Consider the following 24,139-nt stretch of genomic DNA (forward strand, 5'->3'; position numbering starts at 1 on the left):
GCAGGGGTGGGGAAGGAGGGAAACCAATATCTATGGGACTGGCTCACGTAGGCTGCTTCCCCTGTGCTGCGCTGATGGCTTCCTTTTTTTTTTTTTTTTTTTTGAGACAGGATATTGCTCTGTCTGCCACCCAGGCTGGAGTGCAGCCTCGACCTCCTGGGCTCAAGTGATCCTCTCACCTCAGCCTCCCAAGTAGCTGGCACGATGGGCGTGCACCACCACACCTGCTTATTTTTTGTTTTGTTTTTTTGAGATGGAGTTTCGCTCTGTTGGCCATCCTGGAGTGCAGTGGCGCGATCTTGGCTCACTGCAAGCTCAGCCTCCTTGGTTCAAGCGATTCTCCTGCGTCAGTCTCCCGAGTAGCTGGGATTAAAAGCATGTGCCACCATACCTGGCTGATTTTTGTAGTTTTTTTAGTAGAGACGGGGTTTCATCATGTTGGCCAGTCTGGTCTCAAACTCCTGATTTCAAGTGATCTACCCTTGGCGGTCTCTTACAATGCTGGGATTACAGGCATGAGCGACTGTGCCCAGCCTACTTACTTTTTCTTTGTAGAGACGGGGTCTTGCTATGTTGCCCAGGCTGGTCTCAAACTTCTGGGCATAAGTGATCCTCCCACTCTCGCCTCCCAAAATGCTGGGATGACAGTTGTGAGCCGCCACGCAGGTCACTTATAAGAAAGAGGAAGCGATTTATCCAAAGCCGCAGGGCATATGAGAGGCGGCAGAAGGGACTGAGTAACGTGGTTTTTGGGTCAGGCGCGGTGCTCACGCCTATGATCCCAGCACTTTGGGAGGCCGAGATGGGTGGATCACTTGAGGCCAGGAGTTCAAGACCAGCCTGCCCAACATGATGAAATCCTGTCTAACAATCCAAAAAAAGGCTGGGCGTGGTGGCTCACACCTATAATCCCAGCACTTTGGGAGGCCAAGGCGGGTGGATCACCTGAGGTCAGGAGTTCAAGACCAGACTGACCAATATGGTGAAACCCCGTCTTTACTAAAAATACAAAAATTAGCCAGGCATGGTAGCATGTGCCTGTAGTCCCAGTTACTCGGGAGGCTGAGACAGGAGAACTGCTTGAACCCAGGAGAGAGAGGTTGCAGTGAGCCTAAATTGTACCACTGCACTCCAGCCTGGGTGACAGAGTGAAACTTCATCTCAAAAAAAAAAAAAAAAAATTAGCCAGGCGTGGTGATGCGCGCCTATAGTCCCAGCTAATCAGGACTCTAAGGCAGGAGAATCACTTGAGCCCAGTAGGTGGAGGTTGCAGTGAGCCGAGATCATGCCACTGCACTCCAGCCTGGTTGACACTCGAGACTCTATCTCAATAAATAAATAAATAACCTGGTTCCTGATGCTGGGTCAGGGCTTGTGCCCCAGGCCCACATGCAACTGCTCCTTGAGGTTAGCTGGGAGGAGGGACACAGAGCCTATGGCCTTTGGGGTTGACTTTTTTTTGTTTTCTTAAATGCTTCAAAAACATACAGCTACTATCTCTACCAGAAAAGGCCGTTTCGACCCAAACAATGCATTATCCATTCATCCATTTATCCATCCATGACATAAATGTGCTGAGCTCCTGCTATGCACTGGCCGGACTCCATTTATGGCTCAGAAATCACCAGGGCATGGTCCTTGCCCTCAAGAGTGACAAGGGAGAGAGCTCATAGATGCGCATCATTCTAGAGTAGACGGGCAACTCTGGGTCATCTACACCTGCTGTCTCCACTCCCTCACCTTTAATGGACTCTTCGATCTCTTCTTTTTTTGAGATGGAGTCTCATTCAGTCACGCAGGCTAGAGTGCAGTGGCGTGATCTCGGCTCACCGCAACCTCTGTCTCCCGGGTTCAAATGATTCTCCCACTTTGGCCTCCTGAGTAGCTGGGATTATAGGCACCCACCACCACGCCCAGCTAATTTTTGTATTTTTGGTAGAGATGGGGTTTCGCCACGTTGGCCAAGCTGGTTTCAAACTCCTGACCTCAGGTGATCTGCCTGCCTCTGCCTCCCAAAGTGCTGGGATTACAGGCGTGAGCCACCGCGCCTGGCCAATCTTTGACCTCTTCTAATCTGGCTTTGTTCCCACCGATCCACTGAAGCCGCTTTGATCAAGTCCATGAAAGAGCTCATAATCTGTCAAATCAAATGGTTCTCTCTCTTTCCATTCTGTCTGCCTCCCAGCAGGTGCACCTGTCCCTGACTCAGAGCCCCGGAGCCACACTCACCAATTCTTAGGACTCCTTCTCCAGCCAACTCAGCTTGGGGCCTTGTCTTGCTATCTATATTCTCTGCTTAGGTGATCTCATCCATACTCGTGGCTTTAAATACCATCTATATGCCAGTGACTCACAAATGTATATTTCCAGCCCAGACCTCTCCTCGGAGCTCCAGACTCTGAGATGTCTGTTTGTGATGTCCAAATACATCTCCAAGGCAATGGATCATAAATGGAGTCTTACTCCAGACCTGCTCTGCTCCCATCTTTTCATCTCAGTGGATGGTCCCATCATTCCTCTAGATGGTCTGCTCAACACAGAAACCTAGGAATCATCCTGAATCCTTATCTCTCACCTAATGAGCCCCAAATTGAGACCTGTTAGGCCAGGTTTGTGGGCTCATGCCTGTAATCCCAGCAATTTGGGAAGCCAAGGTGGGAGGATCACTGGAGGCCAGGAGTTCAAGGTTCAAGTGAGCCATGATTGTGCTGCTACACTCCAACCTCGGTGACAGAGAATCACATCTGTAAAAAAATAAGAATAAAAAGATCTGTTGGTTTAATGTTCTTTTCTTTCTTTCTTTCTTTCTTTTTTTTTGAGACAGCATTTCACTCTGTTGCCTAGGCTGGAGTGCAGTGGTGCAATCATAGCTCAGTGCAGCATCGACCTCCCAGGCTCAAGCGATCCTCTCACCTCAGCCTCCCAAGTAGCTGGAACTGCATGATCAAGTCACCACGCCCAACTAATTTTTTTTTTTTTTTTTTTTTTTTTTTGAGACGGAGTCTTGCTCTGTCACCCAGGCTGGAGTGCAGTGGCGCGATCTCGGTTCACTGCAAGCTCCACCTCCCGGGTTCACGCCATTCTCCTGCCTTAGCCTCCGGAGTAGCTGGGACTACAGGCGCCCGCCACCTCGCCCGGCTAGTTTTTTGTAGTTTTTTTAGTAGAGATGGGGTTTCACCATGTTAGCCAGGATGGTCTCGATCTCCTGACCTCGTGATCCGCCCGTCTCAGCCTCCCAAAGTGCTGGGATTACAGGCTTGAGCCACCGCGCCCGGCCTTTTTTTGTTTTTTGTGTTGGTAGAAATAGGATTTCACTATGTTGCCCAGGCTGGTCTTGAACTCCAGGGCTCAAGGGATCCTCCTGCCTTGGCCTCCCAAAGTGCTGGGATTATAGCACCCAGCCTCAATTTTCTTTTTTTTTTCTTCCAAGATGGAGTTTCACTCTGTTGCCCAGGCTGGAGTGCAGTGGCGTGATCTCAGCTCATTGCAACCTCTGCCTCCCAGGTTCAACTGATTCTTGTGCCTCAGCCTTCTGAGTAGCTGGAATTACAGATGCGTGCCACCAAGCCCACCTAATTATTTTTGTATTTTTAGTAGAGATGGGGTTTCGCCATGTTGGCCAGGCTGCTCTTGAACTCCTGGCCTCAAGCAATTCTCCCACCTCGGCCTCCTGAAGTGCTGGGATTACAGGCGTGAGCCACTGTGCCAGCAATAGGTAGTTTTTCGACCTTTTCCCTCCCTCCTCTTTTTAGGAGTCCCCAGTGTCTATTATTCTCATCTTTATGTCCATAGGTACCCAATGTTTAGCTCCCACTTACGATAACATGTGGTATTTGATTTTCTGTTTCTGCATTAATTCAGGTAGGATAATGGCCTCCAGCTGCATCCATGTTGCTGCAAGGGATATAATTTCATCTTTTTTGTGGCTGCATACTATTCCATGGCATATACGTATCACAGTTTCTTTATCCAGTCCACTGTTGGTGGGCACCTAGGTTGATTCTGTGTCTTTGCTATTGTGAATAGTGCTGCAATAAACACACAGTGCAGGCGTCTTCTTGGTAGAATGATTTTTTTCTTTCTTTTTCTTTTTCTTTTTTTTTTTTTTTGAGGCAGGGCCTCACTCTGTCACTCAGGCTGGAGTATAGTGGCTTGATCTCTGCTCACTGAAGCCTCACACTCCTGGGCTCAAGGGATCGTCCTGCCTCGGCCTCCCGAGTAGCTGAGACTACGGGTGCGTGCGGCCACTCCTGGTTAATTTTTTTTTTTTAGACAGGGTTTCTTCCTGTTGACCAGGCTGGTAGAATGATTTCTGAATATGCCATGCTCTGGACTGCCTCCCAGCCTTGGCACACACCTCTGCCTGGAATACACTTGCCCCCATGCTTGACCTGGCTAACTCCTCCTCATCTTTCGGGTTTCAGCTGAGATAGCTCCTCTTCTGGGAAGTAAGGTGTTAATCTTTGTTTCCTCCTGCCTCATAGGACCCGGAGTTCCCATGGCTTTCTGACCATCCCCTGTCCCCACGTCAGTTTCCCTGGATGAGGGTTGTCTGTATATTTGTCTGTCTTCCCTATGAGGCTGTGAAGTCACAGCTCATTGACCTTGGTCCTGGTTGTATCCCACAATCTATAGTCGATATTCAGCCAATATTTACTGAATGACTGGGTGACTGGTGCAAAAGCCTCCCCACTCTGGACAAAGCAGGGCTCAACACTGTCCATCATTTTCCTCTGAAATTGGCTTGAACTCCAGCCTCATCCTCACCTGCCTTCAGCAAGTTCTTCTGGAGGCAGGCAGGGCTGGGGTTGAGCAAGCACCGTGGGAAGAGAGCACAGGAGACAGGACTCAGCAGGCTCCTTGGCCAGAGTGTCCCCCTCCCTTCACTGCAGGCCCCCTGCGCCCAGGTCATGGACACCCTCTTGCTAAACTCACCGATTGTCACACTGCACAGCATCTCCCTTAGTTCTGCCTCCTTTCTTATCCTGGAGAGCCACGAAGGAAACCTAATGGTTGCCTTTACTTTAGAAATATTGGCCTGGTGTGGTGGCTCACGCCTGTAATCCCAGCACTTTGGGAGGCCGAGACGGGCAGATCAGGAGGTCAGGAGATCGAGACCATCCTGGCTAACACGGTGAAACCCCGTCTCTACTAAAAAATACAAAAAACTAGCCGGACGAGGTGGCGGGTGCCTGTAGTCCCAGCTACTCGGGAGGCTGAGGCAGGAGAATGGCCTAAACCCGGGAGGCGGAGCTTGCAGTGAGCTGAGATCTGGCCACTGCACTCCAGCCTGGGCGACAGAACTAGACTCCGTCTCAAAAAAAAAAAAAAAGAAAGAAAAAAGAAAAGTAAGTCTTTCCTCTTCCTGCCCTGTCTCCCCAGAGGTCACCATAGTTATGTTTTCTTTTGTGTATTTATTATTCTTTTTTATTATTTTTTTCACTCAGCTTGTCAAGGGACACAGTTACCATTTTCTTGTGCAGGCCTCCAGAAACAATATGTGAACAACTAAGCAAACACGGCTAAACTCTTTCCCTCTCAAACGGCAGTATTCCAACCATGCTTCTCTGCACTTGCTTTTCTTTTTTGATTTCTTTTTTCTCTTTTCTTCTGAGATGGAGTCTTGCTCTGTTGCCCAGGCTGGAGTGCAGTGGCATGATCTCAGCTCACTGCAAGCTCCGCTTCCCGGGTTCACGCCATTCTCTTGCCTCAGCCTCCCGAGTAGCTGGGACTACAGGCGCCTGCTGCCATGCCCGGCTAATTTTTTGTATTTTTAGTAGAGATGGGGTTTCACTGTGTTAGCCAGGATGGTCTTGATCTCCTGACTTCGTGATCCACCTGCTTTGGCCTCCCAAAGTGCTGGGATTACAGGTGTGAGCCACCGCGCCCAGCCTGCACTTTGCTTTTCTAAGTTAAAATGAAACTGTGAAATGATTCTAGAGCCAGGCACAGCGGCTCACGCCTGTAATCCCAGGACTTTGGGAGGCCGAGGCGGGAGGATTGCTTGAGTCCAGGAATTTTAGACCAGCTTGGGCAAAGTAGTGAGACCTCAAAGACCTTGTATGTTTAAAAAAAAAAAAAAGATGATTCTAAGCAAGAGCCAAATAGCCTCTTGTGGCTGCACACTATTTCACTGTATGGAATTACATCATGACTGATTTAACTGGTCTTCTACTTCTGGGTATCTCAGTTGTTTCCAATCTTCTGGAACATGTTACATTTAAGAATCTTGAACTTCTTGGCAGGGCGCGGTGGCTCACGGCTGTAATCCCAGGACTTTGAGAGGCTGAAGCAGATGGATCATGAGGTCAGGAGTTCAAGACAAGTGTGGCCAAGATGGTGAAATGCTGTCTCTACTAAAAACACAAAAATTTAGCCAGGTGTGGTGGCGCGCGCCCCTGTAATCCCAGCTACTTGGGAAGCTGAGGTAGGAGAATTGCTTGAACCCGGGAGGTAGAGGTTGCGGTGAGCCAAGATTGCGCCATTGCACTCCAGCCTGGGCAACAAGGGCGAAACTCTGTCTCAAAAAAAAAAAAAAAGAATTTGAACTTCTATTATTTGGCTCATGGGTCAGCATATCTATAAGATAAAATTCTAAAAGTGGAATTTCTGGGTCTAAGGATATGTGTGTGTGTGTGTGTGTGTGTATATATATATATACACACTTTTTTTTTTTTTTTTGAGACAGGGTCTCACTGTTACCCAGGCTGGAGTGCAGTGGAGTGATTATAGCTTACTACAGCCTTGACCTCCTGGTCTCAAGAGATCCTCCCATCATCACGAGGTCAGGAGATCAAGACCATCCTGGCTAACAAGGTGAAACCCCATCTCTACTAAAAATACAAAATTTAGCCGGGCATGGTGGCGGGCACCTGCAGTCTCAGCTACTTGGGAGGCTGAGGCAGGAGAACGGTGTGAACCCGGGGGGCGGAGCTTGCAGTGAGCCGAGATCGTGCCACTGCACTCCAGCCTGGGCGACAGAGCAAGACTCCATCTCAAAAAAAAAAAAAGGAGAGATCCTCCCACCTCAGCCTCTTCAGTAGCTGGGACCACAGGCACACACCACTATGCCTGGCTTTTTTTTTTTTTTTTTTTGTAGAGACAGGGCCTCACCATGTTGCCCAGGCTGGTCTTGAACTTCTAAGCTCAAGGGATCAGCCCACCTCAGCCTCCCAAAGTGCTGGGATTACAGGTGTGAGCCACCACCACTGGCCCAAACACTTTGATTTTGCCCATTTTACGGGTAATAAGTGATTTCTCAGGGGTTTTTGTTTGTTTTGAGACTGAGTTTTGCTCTTACAGCCCAGGTTGGAGTACAGTGGTATGATCTCAGCTCACTGCAACCTCTACCTCCCAGGTTCAAGTGATCTTCCTGCCTCAGTCTCCCAAGGCACATGCCACCACGCTTGGCTAATTTTTTGTATTTTTAGCAGAGATGGGGTTTCACCATGTTGGCCAGGCTGGTCTCAAACTCCTGACCTCAGGTGATCCACCTGCCTCGGCCTCCCAAAGCGTTGGGATTATAGGTGTGAGCCACAGTGCCTCACCCCCTCAGTGTTGTTGACTTTACATTTCTCTTACTTTTATTTTATTCTTTTTTTTTTTTTTTTTTTTTTTTTTTTTTTTTTTTTTTGAGACGGAGTCTTGCTCTGCCGCCCGGCTGGAGTGCAGTGCCGGCTCTCAGCTCACTGCAAGCTCCGCCTCCCGGGTTCACGCCATTCTCCTGTCTCAGCCTCCCGAGTAGCTAGGACTACAGGCGCCCGCCTCGTCGCCCGGCTAGTTTTTTGTATTTTTTTAGTAGAGACGGGGTTTCACCGTATTAGCCAGGATGGTCTCGATCTCCTGACCTCGTGATCCGCCCGTCTCGGCCTCCCAAAGTGCTGGGATTACAGGCTTGAGCCACCGCGCCCGGCCTATTCTTTTTTTTTATTTTTAAGAGACTGTGTCTCACCGTGTTGCCCAGGCTGGCTTCACTCAAGTGATCCTCTCGTGGCAGTCCCTGGAGTAGCTGGGATTACAGGCATCTGCCACCAGGCTGGACCCCATTTCTCTGACTTAGAAAAAAAAACTGCAGTGAAATACACACATCGATATGTACCATCTTCACCATTTTTAAGGGTAAGATTAGGTGGTGTTCGGTATGTTCACTTTGTCGTGCAACCATATTTCTCTTTTAAATAACAGCACTTAGAGATGCCAACTTCGTGCCAGGCCCAGTTTGGGACACCAGGGACTCCCAGATGAATCAGCCGCTCCCGTGGAACTCCCTGCTGGTGGGGGAGGCACTGGCGAAACGGTGCTGAGCGGAGTCCTGACGGCGCTGGAGCTGAGGGGCAGTGTGGGATGCCCCAGGAAGGTTCCTAGGAAGAGGGGACCCAGGGTGACTCCCTAAGGAAACGCCGGTCCCTGGTAGAGGAGCGCATGTGAGCCAAGATCCTTAGGCCTGAGCCGTCTAGGTGTGTCCCAGGAACTGCAGGAAACGGTTGGGTGAGTCAGTGGTGGGCAGCGGGGGTGTTAAGGCCTTTCCTGTTTTCAGGATGGTAAGTTTGGGGCACAGGTGAGTGAAGACGGAAAGCCAGGGGTGGGCTGACACTTCGTGGCAGGCGCAGGGCAGGGCAGGGGCGCGGCTTGGGGGTGGCAGGGTTTGGGTGAGAAATGGCAGCCCATGGGGAACGAACGCAGGGCTCGGGAGCCTTCAGAGCCAAGCCCCGACGCCCCTTCCCACCTGCGGGGCAGAACTGGAGATGGCAGGGGGAAAGGTGAGGGAGGTTGGTTCCTAAAGGAGATGCGGTCCCTGGTAAGGGGACATGGGCCCCTGGGAGTTGGGTTGGGCCACAGGGAGAGAGGCCTGAATGGCCAAAGGGAGGAGGCGTGCGGGAAGCCGCAGCGTCAGACCTCTGCCTCCTCCATCAGATCGTGAGGCTCCCCAGCCCGGCTCGGGGGACCCGGAGATCCCCGGCCGGCGACAGCAGGCGGATCAGACCCCCTGCTCCTGTCCGCCTCTGGGTCCCTACAGACATGGGGAGGGGAGGACGGAAGCCCCAGCTCCCTGCGGGGGAGGGGCGTGAAGACGCGCGAGGTTGGGGGGAGATGAGCCGGTGTCGCCATGACGACGAGGCCGGTGGTCCGGCCCTGGGGACCCGGGAGGGAAGGAGGAGTAGTGGCCGCACGCGCTGGCGGGAGCGGGGGCCCGGGTCTCCCAGGAGTAGTTGGGGAACACCCGGCGATTCTGGCGGCTGCTTCCTGGTGGCGCAGGGAGCCCGCGTGTTTGCGAGTGCGTGTGCGTGCGAAGTTCTCCGGGTAAGTGTGCCAGCGCGCGCCTGGGGGTGTGCAAGGGTGTGAGCGTGCACACGTGGGCACGGGCGTGTGCGCGTGGGGGTGCCCGGCTGGATGTGTGCACAACAGTGTGTTCCGGCCCGCGTGCCCCTGCGTAAGTGTGCGCGCGCGAGCACACGTGCCTGTGTGTGCGCTCGCGTGCGCTCCCGAGCGGGCCCCGGGTGGGAGTCCGAGATCCCGCCCCCTCCCCAGCCCCGGCGCCCCTCCCGGCACCCCCCCCTCCCCGCTGCCGGCGCCGGCTGCATCCTCGCCTCCACCTCGCTCACCCCCACCTCCCCGCACTTTCTCGGCGCTCCCTCCCTCTCGGCTCGCACAGCCGGACTCCGCGCTCTTCTAGCCGGCCGCCGCCGCCCAGCCTGCGCCCGCCGTCCCCCCATTGCCTGGGCACCTGTTGGAGGCAGAGGCAGGTGCAGGGGGCTGGGCAGGCCGGGGGCGTGAGAGTGCGGGGGAGAGTGCCAGCCTGTGTGCGCTACGGGGTGTTCGGCTCTCCTGCGGCTGCAATTTCTGGCTCCCCTGGGGAGCCAGGGGTGGCATCTGAGGCTGGGGTCTCCACCGGGGGCTGTGGTGAGCGAGCGGGGGAACCAGGCAGGCAGACAGGTCCTGGGGCTGAATGAAGGGACAGTGGGCAGTGGGAGCCTAGAGGGTTGGGTGACACCTTGACTAGACCAGCGCCTGGTGCAGAGGAGGACAGAGCCTACGAGAAACAGAGGCGGGGCTCTGCAGGGTCCCTTGGGGAACAGGCAGGCTCAGGAGCAGAGGGGAGCCCGGGAGGAGAGGAAGGAGCTGGCAAGATGATACAGGGACAACTTGGAGGTGGGTGGATGAGGACGGGGTGGTGCAACTTCGACTTCTGCGGGGAGTGGGTTGGCAGCCCAGCCCCTGTGGAGCCAGCGTGGGGTCTGCAGGGCCCAGGCCTCCTGCCTGCCACCGGCTGGCACAGGCCACCCTCTCCCTCGACACCTAGGAAGGGAGGCTAGTGAGGGCCCTGCAGACCGAGGAGGCTGTCGCCTGGCCCTCAGCCAGAATGGCTAGGTATGATGGGCTCACTGGCTCACACGCCCTCTCCCAGCCAGGGGTGCTGCATGAGGGGCCGCAGGGGCGACCGCATGACCATCAACATCCAGGAGCACATGGCCATCAACGTGTGCCCCGGGCCCATCCGGCCCATCCGCCAGATCTCTGACTACTTCCCCCGCCGGGGACCAGGACCTGAAGGGGGCAGCGGGGAGGCCCCCACCCATCTGGCCCCCCTGGCTCTGGCCCCCCCTGCAGCCCTCCTTGGGGCCACCACGCCTGAGGATGGTGCGGAAGTGGACAGCTATGACTCGGATGATGCCAGTGAGTCTGTGGGCTTGGAGGCCCCATGTGCTGGTGGGGGTCTCCAGGCTTGCCGTGCAGGGGGAGGGGGACGGGCCCTGCTGGCTGTGCATGTAGGTAGGGGAGGAGGGCAGTGGTGGGGGGGGTGGCAGGGATGGCTGCCACAGCTGCAGTCGGTGTGGAGATTACAGCTTCAGCAAGGCTCAATATTCAGTATTTCTGCTGAGACACTCCACCACCCACACAGCCCCAGTTGCGGCCGAGCTAGGGACCCAGACGCACACACACATGGGCCCACTCAGCCTCTTGCACTCACACTCGCCGGCTGGCAAGAGAGAGAGAGAGAGAGACACAGCCAGTGCCCACCTGCTGGCCTCTCACACACACCTGTCTCCAAACCGACCCCTGCTGCCTTTCCTCTCTCTGCAGCCGCCCTGGGCATGCTGGAGTTTGACCTGCTCTATGACCGGGCCTCCTGCACTCTGCACTGTAGCATCCTCAGGGCCAAGGTGGGCACTCCCTGCTGCCCCAGCCCGGGCCGGTTTGCGTGCAGGCCCCAGAGGGGGCCCATTCCTCCTTCCCTTCCCAGGCCTGCTCCTTCCTCCTGCCCTTGCAACCCCCTTCTGGGCTCCTCCAGGGTCCAGCTCTACAAGAGGGAGAAAGGTGCCGGGAGCCTCCAGCCCTCTCCCCTGCCCTCCTCTCCAGGGCCTCAAGCCCATGGATTTCAATGGCCTCGCCGACCCCTACGTCAAGCTGCACCTGCTGCCTGGAGCCTGTAAGGTAACAGCCTCCTGGCCCTGCTCCGCCCAGCCCATGCCTCCAGCCTGTGGGGCTGGAGGACAGGTATTGAGAACCTTTCATCCCCACACCCCAGGCTAATAAGCTAAAAACGAAGACTCAGAGGAACACGCTGAATCCCGTGTGGAATGAGGACCTGACGTACAGCGGGATCACGGATGATGACATCACGCACAAGGTGCTCAGGTGAGGGCCCCCCTCCACACCACCCAGGTCCAGCAGCAGCTCAGGGACAGCTGACATTGTAACTGCTGGTTGGTCGATCTATGTTCCATTAAGCCTGTACCTCTCTGATGCTCAAGAACCATCAGCAGCTCCCTAGCCCCTCTGGCAGCAGGCCAAAATATTTCCCTGCCATTCCTGCCCCCCAATCTCTCCTGCCACACCTGTAATCCCAGCACTTTGGGAGGCCAAGGTGGGCGGGATCACTTGAGGTCAGGAGTTTGAGACCAGCCTGGCCAACTTGGTGAAACACCGTCTGTACTAAAAATACAAAAATTAGCTGGGCATGGTGGCATGTGCCTGTAAATCCCAGCTACTTGGGAGGCTGAGGCAGGAGGGTCGCTTGAACCCAGGAGACAGAGGTTGCAGTGAGCCGAGATTGCACCACTGCACTCCAGTCTGGATGATAGAGGGAGACTGTCTCAAAAACAAAAATATCTCCTGCCCCTCAAACAGAGGACTCCCTTCTTCCAACTGGCCAGTTCAACAACTCCTGAACTTATCTTCTTGTTTTCTATCTGGAGAGCTCCTTCCTGCCAGCCTAAATTCCGCTCATTTGAGGCTCAGTCCAAGCTCCGGCCCCTCCCAAAAGCGTTCCTGGGTTGCCGAGACTCCTTCTCAGAGCCTTGGCTGAAGTCAGACCTCTGCAGCTTTGGTCTGCCCCTTCCGTGCCTTGAGTTCCCCTAAAATCTCTTAAGGAGTGAAGTCTTCAGGGACAGGGAACTTGCTCGGTCATCCCAGGAGATGGAGATATGAGGAGAGTATTCCCTCAAGTCAGGTAGCGGGCAGCGAGACCCAGGCTCTAGAGAGACCTCTGCCTTTGTGCTTGGATTTGCATTTGGGACCTTCCCTGATGGTCAGGGCTGTGTAGCAGGGAGGCCACCTTGGTGTCGGGTGTGCGGGTGGAATGGAGGGGAGGCCAAGAGGCCAAAACCAGAATGAGACCTAAAAATCAGCGCTCACCAGGGCCCAGCCTGGGCTTAGTATGTTCACATTTCTTTCTTTCCCTTGACCATCTCCATTTACAGATGGGAATTGAGGCGTAGGGTGATCAAGTGACTTGCCCAAGGTCACAGAGGTGGCTCAGAAGTTGCAGGGTTGGGGATCTGCCCATCCTCCATGCCACAGATGCCCAATCTGGTAGTGGGTCACTGCAGAGGCAGGACAGGGGCTGCAGGAGGACAGGTGGCCGGAGAGCAATCATTTCTTAGCGAGTCCCTGTGGGGCTGGCTCTCTGCTGCATGCAGGAAAAGGACGGGGGTTCCCGAGGAGGCATGGGGTCCTCGTCTGGCTGTCCAAGGCTCTCACGGCCTGTGTCTATGGCCACATCCACTGTGGTGTTTGGCTCCTGCCCCCAGGCCCTGAATGGAGGCAGTGATCGGGGTGCTCCAAGATTTCTGAGGGCTTCCTACAATGGCCGAGCACGTTCTGATGGACCAGGGACAGCCGGTTGGCTGCACAGGGAGGGACAGAGGAATGGGCAAATCCGCTTGTCCTTCTCAAGTGCCAGCCTGTCTTCCAGATGAGACGTAGTGTGTAGGGCAGAGCTGGGCTGGTTCAAGGCCCTTCCTACACCCCAGAACGGGGCTCAGGTACCCCAGGGACCCTGACGCTGCAGTTCCCCACCAGGATTGCCGTCTGTGATGAGGACAAGCTGAGTCACAATGAGTTTATTGGGGAGATCCGCGTGCCCCTCCGCCGCCTGAAGCCTTCGCAGAAGAAACATTTTAACATCTGCCTCGAGCGCCAGGTCCCGGTGTGTGCGGGGAGCTGCAGGGGCGCCGGGGGAGGGGACCCTGGGGAGGCCAGGCTTCCAGAACCTTCTCTTTGCCCCCTCAGCTGGCGTCCCCCTCTTCCATGTCGGCTGCGCTGAGGGGCATCTCCTGTTACCTGAAGGAGGTGAGGCATCTCACAGGGATGGGGATGCATGTGGGTGGAAGGCGGCAGGGGCCCAGGCTGACCCTGCGTCCGTGCCCCGCAGTTGGAGCAGGCGGAGCAGGGGCCGGGGCTGCTGGAGGAGCGCGGCCGCATCCTGCTGAGTCTCAGCTACAGCTCGCGGCGCCGGGGACTGCTGGTAGGCATCTTGCGCTGCGCCCATCTGGCTGCCATGGACGTCAACGGTTACTCGGACCCCTACGTCAAGACGTGAGCCCTCACCCTGACCCTCTCCTCCCCAGGGAGCCTGCCCTGGCCCGAGTTGGGCCTGGCCTGTCCCTGACCCCTCAGTTCCTCTCCCTCCACCCCACCTCTAGGTACCTGAGGCCTGATGTGGACAAGAAATCCAAGCATAAGACATGCGTGAAGAAGAAGACTCTCAACCCAGAATTTAACGAGGTACCCGGGTGGGGACGGGATGCAGAGGGAGGCCAGGGAGGGGCTGGGGAGTCGGCTCACGAATGGGTGGCTGGCCTTGTTCTCAGGAGTTTTTCTACGAGATAGAGCTCTCCACTCTGGCCACCAAGACCCTGGAAGTCACCGTCTGGGACTATGACATTGGCAAATCCAATGACTTCATCGGTGAGGGAGGAGCTGGCTGAGGGTGCTGAGGGAGGGTGAGTGGCAGGGAGGTGGCCCTGACCCTGCCACTTGCTCCCCCAGGTGGCGTGTCCCTGGGGTCAGGTGCCCGAGGCGAGGCTCGGAAGCACTGGAGTGACTGCCTGCAGCAGCCGGACGCGGCCCTGGAGCGCTGGCACACCCTGACCAGCGAGCTGCCCCCCGCGGCCGGGACTCTGTCCTCAGCCTGAGTGGACAGCAGTGTCCTGGCACAGGCCCATCGGGCCAGGTGCAGTACCCAACCTTCGCACGAGTGTGTTGCACGTTTACATGGGGTGGGCTGCCCCCACCCTGCACTACCTGTCTTATTTCTGTGAATCTCCGTGACCTAGGTCTGTCTGCTCGTGAGGGGCTGTGGAGTTCTATATTCATATATGCAAACCTCCTGCCTGACTCGCTAGTCCCTGCAAATATGCAAAGCCCCCATCCTCTGCACACCCGGGCAGTGCTCAGAGCCCGGCCCCAGGCCCCCACGCTCCTCGCTCCTGCCTCTCCACGCTGCCCCGTCCCTCTCCCCCCACAGGGAGGAGGTCGGATTAGGGGAGGTTCAGAGGAGGAGAATGCCTCAAAAAAAGAAAAGGACAAAAAACACACCCAGAGCCACTCCTTTAATACAGAAACTTCATTGAAAAAACCTAGCCCTGTACAGCTGCCCTTTTAAAGGGGTGGCCATCGCAGGGTCTCTGCCTCCCCAGAAGGTGGCAGATGCTCCCGGCCACTCGTTTAAATAACTGTCCCCTGGAGGGGGCCAGAGTTTGAAGGCAGGGCCCTTGCCACCCTCCTGGGGGACACCCGTGCATGTTTACGCCTTTTCTGGTTGTGTCAGTGGCCGGAGCATGGCAGCTGGGCATCAATAAACACCTCCGAGGAAGCTGGGCTCGTGTGTGCTGGCACGGGGAGGGTGCTGGGCAGGGCTGTGGTGGGCATGGCATGATGTCGCGGTCACTCCGGGATGTCGATCACCAGGTCATCGTCCCCATCCAGGGCATCATCCCCGCTACCTGTGTCGCTGAACATCTGCCGAGGGACCGTGCTCAGGATCGTTGGGGGGGGCATCTTGGGGGGTGGGAGGGGGGTCAGGGCTGTCCCGACCCCAGCCCCAGAACCCCGGCCAGGGAAGGTCAGCGGTCCTCCCACAGGGCAGTCAGGGGGCCCCACCGCCATCTGCAGCAGGGGAAGAAACACAGGGGGGCTAGTCAGGGAGGCACTGGGACCTCAGGAGACCAGGCCCTGCCCCCCAGGGCAGCTCTGGGGATGGGGAAGGGGCCCTGGGCACAGCCAGGCCAACCTATGCTGCACTCAGGGCCTGCCCGCCCCCAGCCCCTCGAGAGCCTCAAACCAGCAAGTGCCTGGGGGTGGTGATGGAGGTGAGATGAGGGGATGGGGTGCCTCACAGGAAACCGGGAGGGAAAGGTCCGGCCCTGCCCTCTCCAGGGAGGTGCCTGGGCTGCCCTGAGCCAGGGGTTAAGCCAGAGGCGGAGTCAGCCTGGAGTGCTTGCCTGCCTGCCACTGGGCCCCGAAGGTGCCACCTGCCGCCACTGGCTTCCTCTCCCTCCTCCTCCTCTCCCTCTTCTGCGGAACTCACTGGTTCGGCAGGGGGTATTGCAGGCTGCCTGAGCCAAGAGCCCCGGTGGCTTCTCTGCCCCCCAGAAGCTTCTATTATGTCTTGGATGGGCCCCTCCTCGGTATCCCCGCAGCCGTTACCTAGGCCCAGCCCTCCTCTCAGCTCACCTGGGCTGCCGTCCCAGCCTCCTAACTGGACTCCCTGCCTGCAGCCTCTCCCAGATCCAGCTCCTCCGCACTGCAGCCAGAGCGCGCGCTCTAAAACACAGACCTGAGCGCGTCACCGCGCTACTCAGGGCCTCGGGACGGGAGTGCTGCCTGCCGGATGACAGGCGGCCCCTCCACCTGGGCATCCTGCTCTATTTGTCAGAAGTCCTGCTTTGTCCTCTGAGGCTGGGAAGTGGCCTCTGCCCTGCCCAACCCTTCAGCACCCTCAGCTGCCAGATCCTCACAAACCCTCCCCAGAGAGCTCTGTGGGTCTCCTCCGCAGTCCCCATGCTTTGTCTGTGGGCACAAACTGGGCACAGGCTATGTGCCAGGTGGTTTCTGTGAATGCCCTCCCAGCCCCAGGACACTGGGGAGCGGGGAGAGGTCACGTGCCAGCGGAGGAGGCTGAACCTGGTGTGGACATGGAGGTCCTGAGGCACAGGCCCGCTGGGTCCTGCGGGGCAGTGGCAGTGTCCAGTCTGGCCCTGGGCTAGATGCTGGGTGGGCTGGCAGGAAACGCCATGTGTGGTCTCCAGTGGCCCTTCTGAGTGTCACATTTGGCCCTGTGGCCTCCTCTCTGCTTTCTAAGGAGCCCTCACCCTCATCTCTGCTGCTGGGGTGGCGTGGGGGCCAGGGTGGGTCAGGCCTCAGGGTATAGGAGGCTGGTAGGATGGGTAACAGGGGGTCCAACTCTGAACAGCACCCCCGCGCCCTGCACCAGGCCCCCACATGTACACACGGGAGCAGACATGTGTGTATGACTGGAAAGCACTATCCCTTTCTCTGGCCACCCCCTCTCCTTCCCCACTGTGCGCAGCATGTCCCACCCTGGCCTGGACTTCCTCAGTGGCATCCTCTCAGCCTGACTGGCAGTGGCTCACGTTTCTCTGTGGCTTACTAGGGGCCAGGCATGGGCCAAGCGATTTTCATCCCTTCACTCACATTCTCCACACAAGGACGCCACTGAACAGAGAAAGAGAGCTGTGGCTCCAAGCGTGAAATGACACGCTGAGGTCGCATGGTGAGTACTGGAAGAGCTGGGATTCAAAGTCGGCCAAGTCTGACTCAGGCCTGACAGAACCAACCTGCTTCTGTCTTCACAGTTATCCCTTCTCTGCTTGGACTCCCTTCCTTCCATCTCCTCGCTCCCCTGACAGTAACAAACTCCCACTTCAGGCCAGCGTCCAGGCCTTCCATGACGCCGCCCCACCTGGTTCTTCTTGTCAATTTCTTACCACTCCTGCTCTGGCCCAGAGAGTGCTTTCACTGTGGCCCTGGCTCCCTTCCCACCATGACTTCAGCCAGGAATATCCAAATCTGCTCACCCTGGGCTCACACGTTCTCCTCACTGAGGCCTTTCCTGGCTTCTCCCCACCTTCCCCGACAGCTATGGACCTGGGCCGCCCTCCCAAATCTTCTCTCCAGAATGTCTAGAACTTTGCTCCCAGACACAACTCTGCTTCAGGACTCAGCACCCGGCAAGAAAGCTTCCAAGTGCCCCTCCATGCTGCGCCACTCCCCACCCTGCCCGCCACCCCCCTGCTAAGGACCAGGGCCAGTACTGTCACCTCTGCTACTCAGACTCAAGAGGTGAAGCCTCACAGGGCCAAGGTCCCACGGAGAAAATGGCAGAGTTGGGATTGAAGCTCCAGATCCTGTACTCCAGGCCACCGCAAATGCGGACTCTCATTCTGCTTCCGGCTCCAGAACCCTGGGAGCCACCCAGCTGGTCCCCATGCCGCTTTGCCCCTCAGCCCATCCCCCATCTCTCCCAAGGCTCGCATCTACCACCAGCCTGGTGGCTTCCAAACGCGCAGCCCCTCACGGGCTGCTGTCTAGCTTCCTTTCCAGGTGGCACCTGACACATCCGCGGTCAGACTCAGCTTCCCTCCAAGCCTGTGCTCCCACAGCCCTCCCATCTCGAGGGAGGGAGACTCCACTCTTGCTCAGACTAAAGCCCTGGAGGCATCCTGGCCTCTCTCCCGCACAGCCCACACAGGGTCCTCCAGGAACTCCCACCCTCATTCTCCGAAATGGGTCTGCAGCCCCCTCTGGACCCTCTGCCCTCGGCCTGGTTTACCGCGGTGGCCTCCTCACTCCCATCCCAACTCACCCCACCGCCCACCCAGTCTGTTCTCTGACCACCAGTGTCTGCAATTTTGTTAAGATGCAATTAGATCACTCCTGCTTCATGCTTGCAACCTGTGCCCCGCCAGGGAACTGCCTTCTCCAAGGCTTCATTCACAGCGAATCCTGCACACTGGCGCCTCAGGAGCTCCCCTCTGACCTGCTCCAGGACCCACTTCCCTGCTTACTTTCCTTCCCGACACCGACTCCTTCCAGACCCTCGAACAAGCCCAGCTCACACCCTCCCAGGGTCTCTGCCTGACAGAAACACTGCCCAGGAGCCACACGGTTTGCTGCCACTTCCTGTAAGTCTCTGCTCAAAGAACATTCCAAACTGTTGGGCCCTAAGTGTCAGCCTCGTCCCCCTGGCGTCCCCGTGCTCTGGACCTCACTCTGTTCTTCTCCACAAGTACCTATTTTTCTAGTATGTTTTCTACCTATCTTGCTAGAATGTGAGCTCTGTGAGGGCAGGCACTGGTCTGCTTTGTGCACTGCCGTGTAACAGGAGGTGCTCCAGGGGCGCTTGCTGGTCATATCGAGTAGGACCACTAGCCTTATAGGTGCCAAGCCTAGGAGGCCTAGAGGGTAACAAAGACTTGCTGAAGGCCACGTGGTTTCTAATAGGCAGTCTTGACTTGACTAGATCCAGTAATCCTGCCCTCTTCTGGGGCTACCTGGCATCACAAAACACGCCCCCCCTGGGAAAATGAGCCTGGCCCCGCTACACTGCAGCCGTGAAAGGGTGGGACCCCTGGCATCCGCACGCCAGGTCCCCCAAGGCTGGTTCTGCCCTGATTTGTCTCCATACAAGCCTGTGAGCCGAGATTTCTCTGATCCACCCCTCAGTGCTAAGTGCTGACTGGGTCCCCAAATCATTCATGATTCTCTGACAGGCCCCCGCCTTGAGCCTCCCTCAGGTGGCTGTCCTCCTGCCGTCCTGCCCCTCCCTAGCGCCCCCACGTCAGGGTACCTTGAGTTTCCGGGGCAGGCGGGGCCGTTTCTCCCGCTTGGGCCTCAAGGGGCTGGGCTCGGGCAGCTGCAGGGCCAGGTAGTCAGAAGGGAATGGGGGATAGCGGGGGGAGGCCAGCTGCGGGCGGGAGCAGGGATGGAGATGGGAGGTGGAGTGGACCGGGGTGAGGGTGGGGAAAGAAATGCAAACAGGAGGAAGATGGAAAAACAAAAGAGATGGTGATGAGTGCGGCTCCCGGGGCTCCCGAACACAGAAGGGCCAGCAGGATGCTGTCCTGGGCTTTGCTCTCCTCAGTCACGCCTGGCCCCATTCCTATACCAGAGAGAAGGGGGCAGCCCCCACTCACACCCTCCACGGGACACTTGGGCCACACCCAGACAGATGTCCCCAAAGTTGGGCAGGCCTTGCCCGGAAGCCCAGCCCTTCTGCCCAAACGACGCCCACCTTACTCCTAGGCATATTAGTTCACCACTTCCCGCCCCTGACCCCAACTCACCGAGCTCAGGTATGGGGAGGGGACCCCGGAGGCCTGAAGGGGAAACCCTGTTGAAGGAGGCAGGGAGAGGCTGGAGGGAGAGGGGGCCCCCCCCAGCGGAGGGCTTCTCTTCCTGGAGAAAGGACAGGGTGGCGTCAGAGGTGGCTAGGAGCCCAGGCGCCCCACCTGACCCTCCCCAGCGAGAGGAATGCATCTTCTTCTCACCTCTTAGGGGCCGGTGTGTCAGACAACTTGGGTGTCCCCTCGGTCTCGCTGTTATCTGATGATGCAGTGGCATCTGAGTCTGTGACGGGGACAGATGGTCAGTGGGGGTGGGGGGATCCCAGTCCATCCCAGAAGGGTATAACCTCCTCCACACTACAGAAGGGCACCGGAGGACCAGGTGCGGGGCTCACGCCCGGAATCCCAGCACTGTGAGAGGCTGAGGTGGCCAGATCGCTTGAGGCCAGGAGTTCAAGAGCAGCCTGGACAACCTAGCGAGACCTCATCTCTATTAAAAACAAAAGCAATTATCCGAGCATGGTGGCGTGTGCCTGTAGTCCCAGCTACTCAGGAGGCTGAGGCAGGAGAATTGCTTGGAGATTGAAGCTGCAGTGAGCTGTGATTGTAACACTGCACACTAGCCCGGGTGACAGAGCAAGACCCTGCCTCAAAAAAACAAAACAAACCAAAAACCCAACAGAAGGGCTCCCAGGGGGGATTCTGACTCACCAGCTAGTGGGCACGCACATGCACCACACACCTGAGCTGTCCCAGGGAGGCCCATAGCCTCTCCAGCCTCCCCAGCGCCCCTCCCGCTCTGATTCTCCGTAACACACCTGCCATGCATGGCCAGGGTGCCGGGCTCCTTCCCACTCACCACCTCTCCTTGTCATCAGATCCAAGGAAAGATGGGAAGGGCAGCACCTCCACTTGTCACATGAGGTCACCGAGGCTCAGAAAGTAAGGCGTGAGGCTGAGACTCTGACTCCTTGGCTATTTGATGCCACTGGTTCCTTGCCTCTGAGCTAAGCTGTCTTCAGCTCCTGCCTCTGCCCCACTCCCCATAACCAGCGTCCTGTTCATCCACCCCTGAAGTCCTCCCCTTCATCCACTGCTCCCCACGGCAACTAACACAGGTCAGGCCACCAGCATGTCAAAATTACCTGCTAAGCAGTCTCACATCACCCTGCCATCCACTGTCCACCCTCAACCCCACAGTGAGCTAAAACAAACCTGGTCACATCCTTCTTGATGACATCCCCTACTACCTGCACGAATTCATGGTGCTGCTTAATCTGGCTTCAACACACCTTTCCGATCAATTAACGTAACTGTATTCTTTACAGCACACTGACCTATTTCGTCAAAAAAGAAATGTATTTCCTAGTTCAGTGCCTCTGCCTAGAAGGGCCATCTTTCATGGAACAAATGACTGATACACCTATAGAAGCCATTACCAATGTCTCTGCTCAAAGAGACCCTTTAAGAAGCAGATCAAATGCCACCGCCTCTGGGAAGTCTTCCAGAATCCCTCAAGCCCAATTAGCTGCAGGCTCTCCTGGAACCCTCTACTCTTACTCATCATGGCTGCGCTCACACTGTGCTGAAAAGTGTCATTTGCACGTGTCTCCCTGGCCAGGGTGTGGGCCCCCATGACAGGAGTGGGGCTGATATTGCTGGCCTTTGCTCCTCAGATGCAACCCACTCTAGCCATGAACATGCTGGGTCCTCTCCCACCTCCTGCCCTGAATTCCCCTCAAACAGGATGTTAACTGGAAGACCCTAGGGAAGGGAGAGGCAGGGGATGAGAGGCTACAATAAAAGCCAAACCTCCTACTATGACCTACCTGAGTAAGCTCCTATTTCCCTAACCTTATCTACAATCCTCCTATCATAGCAAGCGAATGGGTATCATGCGTTCTGACAAAACAGTATGTCCCAAAACTTGGCTGGCTACTACATGCCGATCCCTGCCTCAGACCAGTGTTTAAAGGCACCTTGGAGAGAGGTGATTCTACATGACATGGCTTATGAGGGCCCCACCCAGGAAGAGGCCCACAAATGCTCACCTTAGGGTTTTTTCAAACTGTGGGTCTCAATCCATTAGTGAGTCATGAAATCAATTTACTGGTGTGCAACCAGCACTAAAAGAAGGGAAAAAAAGCAATCTAAAAAGTATCAGGATGAATTGGACACAGTGATCTTAAAAATGTTTCATTAAACTTTGCTGTGTAGGTATGCATGTGGGGCTCGGGTTATGATGGAAAATAGAGTTAACTGCAGACAATATTCAAATAAAGGGATGAAAACAGTGTTCTGTCTTTTTCATCCCTCTGCTTTTCAACCAAGCCTGGCCTGTTCTTACCTCAGGGTAGCTGCATTTATTATTCTGCTGGGGCAGCTCCAGCTCACTTCTTCACAAGATTGGTTTTTTTTTTTTTTTTTGGATGGAGTCTCACTTGGTTGCCCAGGCTGGAGTGCAGTGGCGCAATCTCAGCTCACCACAAGCTCCGCCTCCCAGGTTCTCAAGCCCATTCTCCTGCCTCAGCCTCCCGAGTAGCTGGGACTACAGGTGCCTCCTGCCATGCCCGGCTAATTTTTTGTATTTTTAGTAGAGATGGGGTTTCACCGTGTTAGCCAGGATGGGGTTTCTTTCTTTTTTTTTTTTGAGACAGTCTTGCTCTGTCACCCAGGCTGGAGCACAGTGGTGCTATCATGACTCACTGCAGCCTTGACCTTTCAGGCAAGGGATCCTCCTGGTTCTGCCTCCCAAGTAGCTGGGACCACATGTATACACCACTATACATGGCTTTTTTTGTTGTTTAATTGAGATGGGGTCTCATTATGTTGCCCAGGATGGAAGGCTGGTTTCTTATCTGGTCCCAACTCAAACGTTACTCCGTGAAAGGCCTTTCTTGAGTACTCTATTCAGACGTTGCCTGCTGCCTGCAAGCTAAGAATGGCTTTTTTTTTCTTTTTTTGAGACGGAGTCTTGCCCTGTGGAATGCAGTGGCGGCGATCTCGGCTCACTGCAACCTCTGCCTCCAGGGTTCAAATGATTCTCCTGCCTCAGCCTCCCCAGCAGCTGGGATTACAGGCACACGCCACCACACTCAGCTAATTTTTGTATCTTTAGTAGAGACGGGGTTTCACCATGTTGGTCAGGCTGGTCTTGAACTCTCGACCTTGTGATCCACCCACTTCGGCCTACCAAAGTGCTGGGATTACAGGCGTGAGCCATCGTGCCCGGCCAAGAATGGCTTTTAAGCTTTTAAATGTTTGAAAAAAAAAAAAAAAAAACTAAAGAAAAATTTTTCGTATGGAAATAATACGAAATTCAAATTTCGATACCTATAAAGTTTTATGGAAACATAGCCATACTCATTCATTTGCCTATGGGGTATGGCTGCTACGACAATGGCAGAGTTCAGTAGGTGCTTCAAAGATTGTATGTTGCAGAAAGCTTACTTACCATCTGGCCCGTTGCAGAAACAATTCATCAACCCCGGTTCTACTATAATCATTACCACGTAACTGCTTTCATTACCTTCAAGTCCTTACTATGACCTAAAATTCTAGTGTATTGTCTTCATTTACTCATTCTTCCCAACTAGAATATAAATTACAAGAGACCAAGGGCTTTGCCTGTCTCTGCCTCTGCTGTATCCCCCGTGCCAAGCACAGTGCCTGAAACACAATAGGTGCTCAGTAAGTGCCTGAATAAAAGAACGGTGGAGTTGAAAGGCAAGCAACTAGGCTTAAGGACCACTGGGGGCTGCATGAGCTGCCACTGCCTAAAAGGCAGGGGCCCAGGAAGCTTGCTAAGTGCCAGGAACCACGCCCTCCACCAATTTTTCAAGACCTTGCTCACCCGAAGAGTCTTCATCCACGTTCTCGTACTGCAGAAGTCGGTCTAGGAGGAAACTGAGGAGAGAGGAGAGATGGACAGTGATTTCCCAGCGCAGCAATGTCCCCCGGGCCCGACCCTCCCAGCAGGCCCATCGGATCCTTGAAAGAGCCCATGCACTTGTGGCCCTACTCGGGGATGGGATCCGAATGCAGATTGCCTAGGAACCACATCGCCCTCCGCCCCTGCAACGTGCCTCACCTCTTGTCCCGGGACACCTTCAGTAATTTCCTTTGCGCTTTCCTCAGCTCCTCCTGGAAGCACTCGTGCTCCTGTATCACGGACAAGGGGTGCGCTGGGCCAACGGTCCTCCGTGAAGGGCCCGGGAACCGGCAGCCGCTCGCCCCACCCACTTTACACCTGGGTAAACTGAGATTTTGTCCGCGCCAGGCCTCCCCCCTCTATAGCCTTCCCGCGGCAGCACTCACGTAGATGAGGAACTTGAGCTTCCGTTTCAGATTCCGGTATTTCTTTTTGTAGTCCACTTCGCCGTCCGCCGGCCCGTTCATGACCGGCCTGGCAGTGGCGCCCAGCTTCTGCAGTCCCGCTACCCCAAGCAGGCGCTGCCCCGTCGCTCACGCCTCCACTTCCGGACACTCTGCAAGGCTATGCCGCTGGGACTACAACTCCCGGCATACCGGGCGCCCAGGCGGCGTCACCG

The 24,139-nt window shown here is 55.8% G+C and overlaps 2 protein-coding genes across 7 annotated transcripts; one reads left to right on the plus strand and one right to left on the minus strand.

The window, feature by feature from the left end:
* Nucleotides 1-8,398: 8,398 nt before the first annotated feature.
* DOC2A (double C2 domain alpha) lies at nucleotides 8,399-15,097 on the plus strand. Of its 3 annotated transcripts, XM_033218035.1 has the most exons (12): nucleotides 8,415-8,487; nucleotides 9,653-9,739; nucleotides 10,406-10,674; nucleotides 11,083-11,162; nucleotides 11,359-11,433; nucleotides 11,528-11,637; nucleotides 13,303-13,429; nucleotides 13,513-13,572; nucleotides 13,655-13,818; nucleotides 13,926-14,007; nucleotides 14,094-14,190; nucleotides 14,272-15,097. In XM_033218035.1, exons 3-12 carry the CDS (start codon nucleotides 10,419-10,421, stop codon nucleotides 14,415-14,417), a joined length of 1,197 nt encoding a protein of 398 aa, XP_033073926.1. In that variant the 5' UTR covers nucleotides 8,415-8,487; nucleotides 9,653-9,739; nucleotides 10,406-10,418; the 3' UTR covers nucleotides 14,418-15,097. The 3 variants fall into 3 exon arrangements, with proteins under 3 accessions (XP_033073927.1, XP_033073926.1, XP_033073925.1); XM_033218036.1 differs by lacking the exon at nucleotides 9,653-9,739 and having other exon boundaries at nucleotides 8,399-8,487; nucleotides 14,272-14,800; XM_033218034.1 differs by lacking the exons at nucleotides 8,415-8,487; nucleotides 9,653-9,739 and having other exon boundaries at nucleotides 9,754-10,674; nucleotides 14,272-14,800.
* INO80E (INO80 complex subunit E) lies at nucleotides 14,819-24,086 on the minus strand. 4 transcript variants are annotated; one of them, XM_033218054.1, is made up of 8 exons: nucleotides 23,907-24,075; nucleotides 23,680-23,750; nucleotides 23,443-23,495; nucleotides 19,794-19,872; nucleotides 19,590-19,701; nucleotides 19,094-19,210; nucleotides 15,958-16,047; nucleotides 14,821-15,390 (listed from the first exon to the last, which is right to left on the minus strand). In XM_033218054.1, the coding sequence occupies exons 1-7, from the start codon at nucleotides 23,985-23,987 to the stop codon at nucleotides 15,979-15,981; spliced, it is 582 nt and encodes a 193-aa protein (XP_033073945.1). In that variant the 5' UTR covers nucleotides 23,988-24,075; the 3' UTR covers nucleotides 14,821-15,390; nucleotides 15,958-15,978. The 4 variants fall into 4 exon arrangements, with proteins under 4 accessions (XP_033073942.1, XP_033073945.1, XP_033073943.1 ...); XM_033218052.1 differs by having other exon boundaries at nucleotides 15,958-16,060; XM_033218051.1 differs by lacking the exon at nucleotides 15,958-16,047 and having other exon boundaries at nucleotides 14,819-15,390; nucleotides 23,907-24,086.
* Between the last annotated feature and the right edge of the window lie 53 nt (nucleotides 24,087-24,139).

Source organism: Trachypithecus francoisi, unplaced genomic scaffold (assembly GCF_009764315.1).
Source record: "Trachypithecus francoisi isolate TF-2019V2 unplaced genomic scaffold, Tfra_2.0 Lachesis_group10, whole genome shotgun sequence".
Lineage (NCBI taxonomy): Eukaryota > Metazoa > Chordata > Mammalia > Primates > Cercopithecidae > Trachypithecus > Trachypithecus francoisi.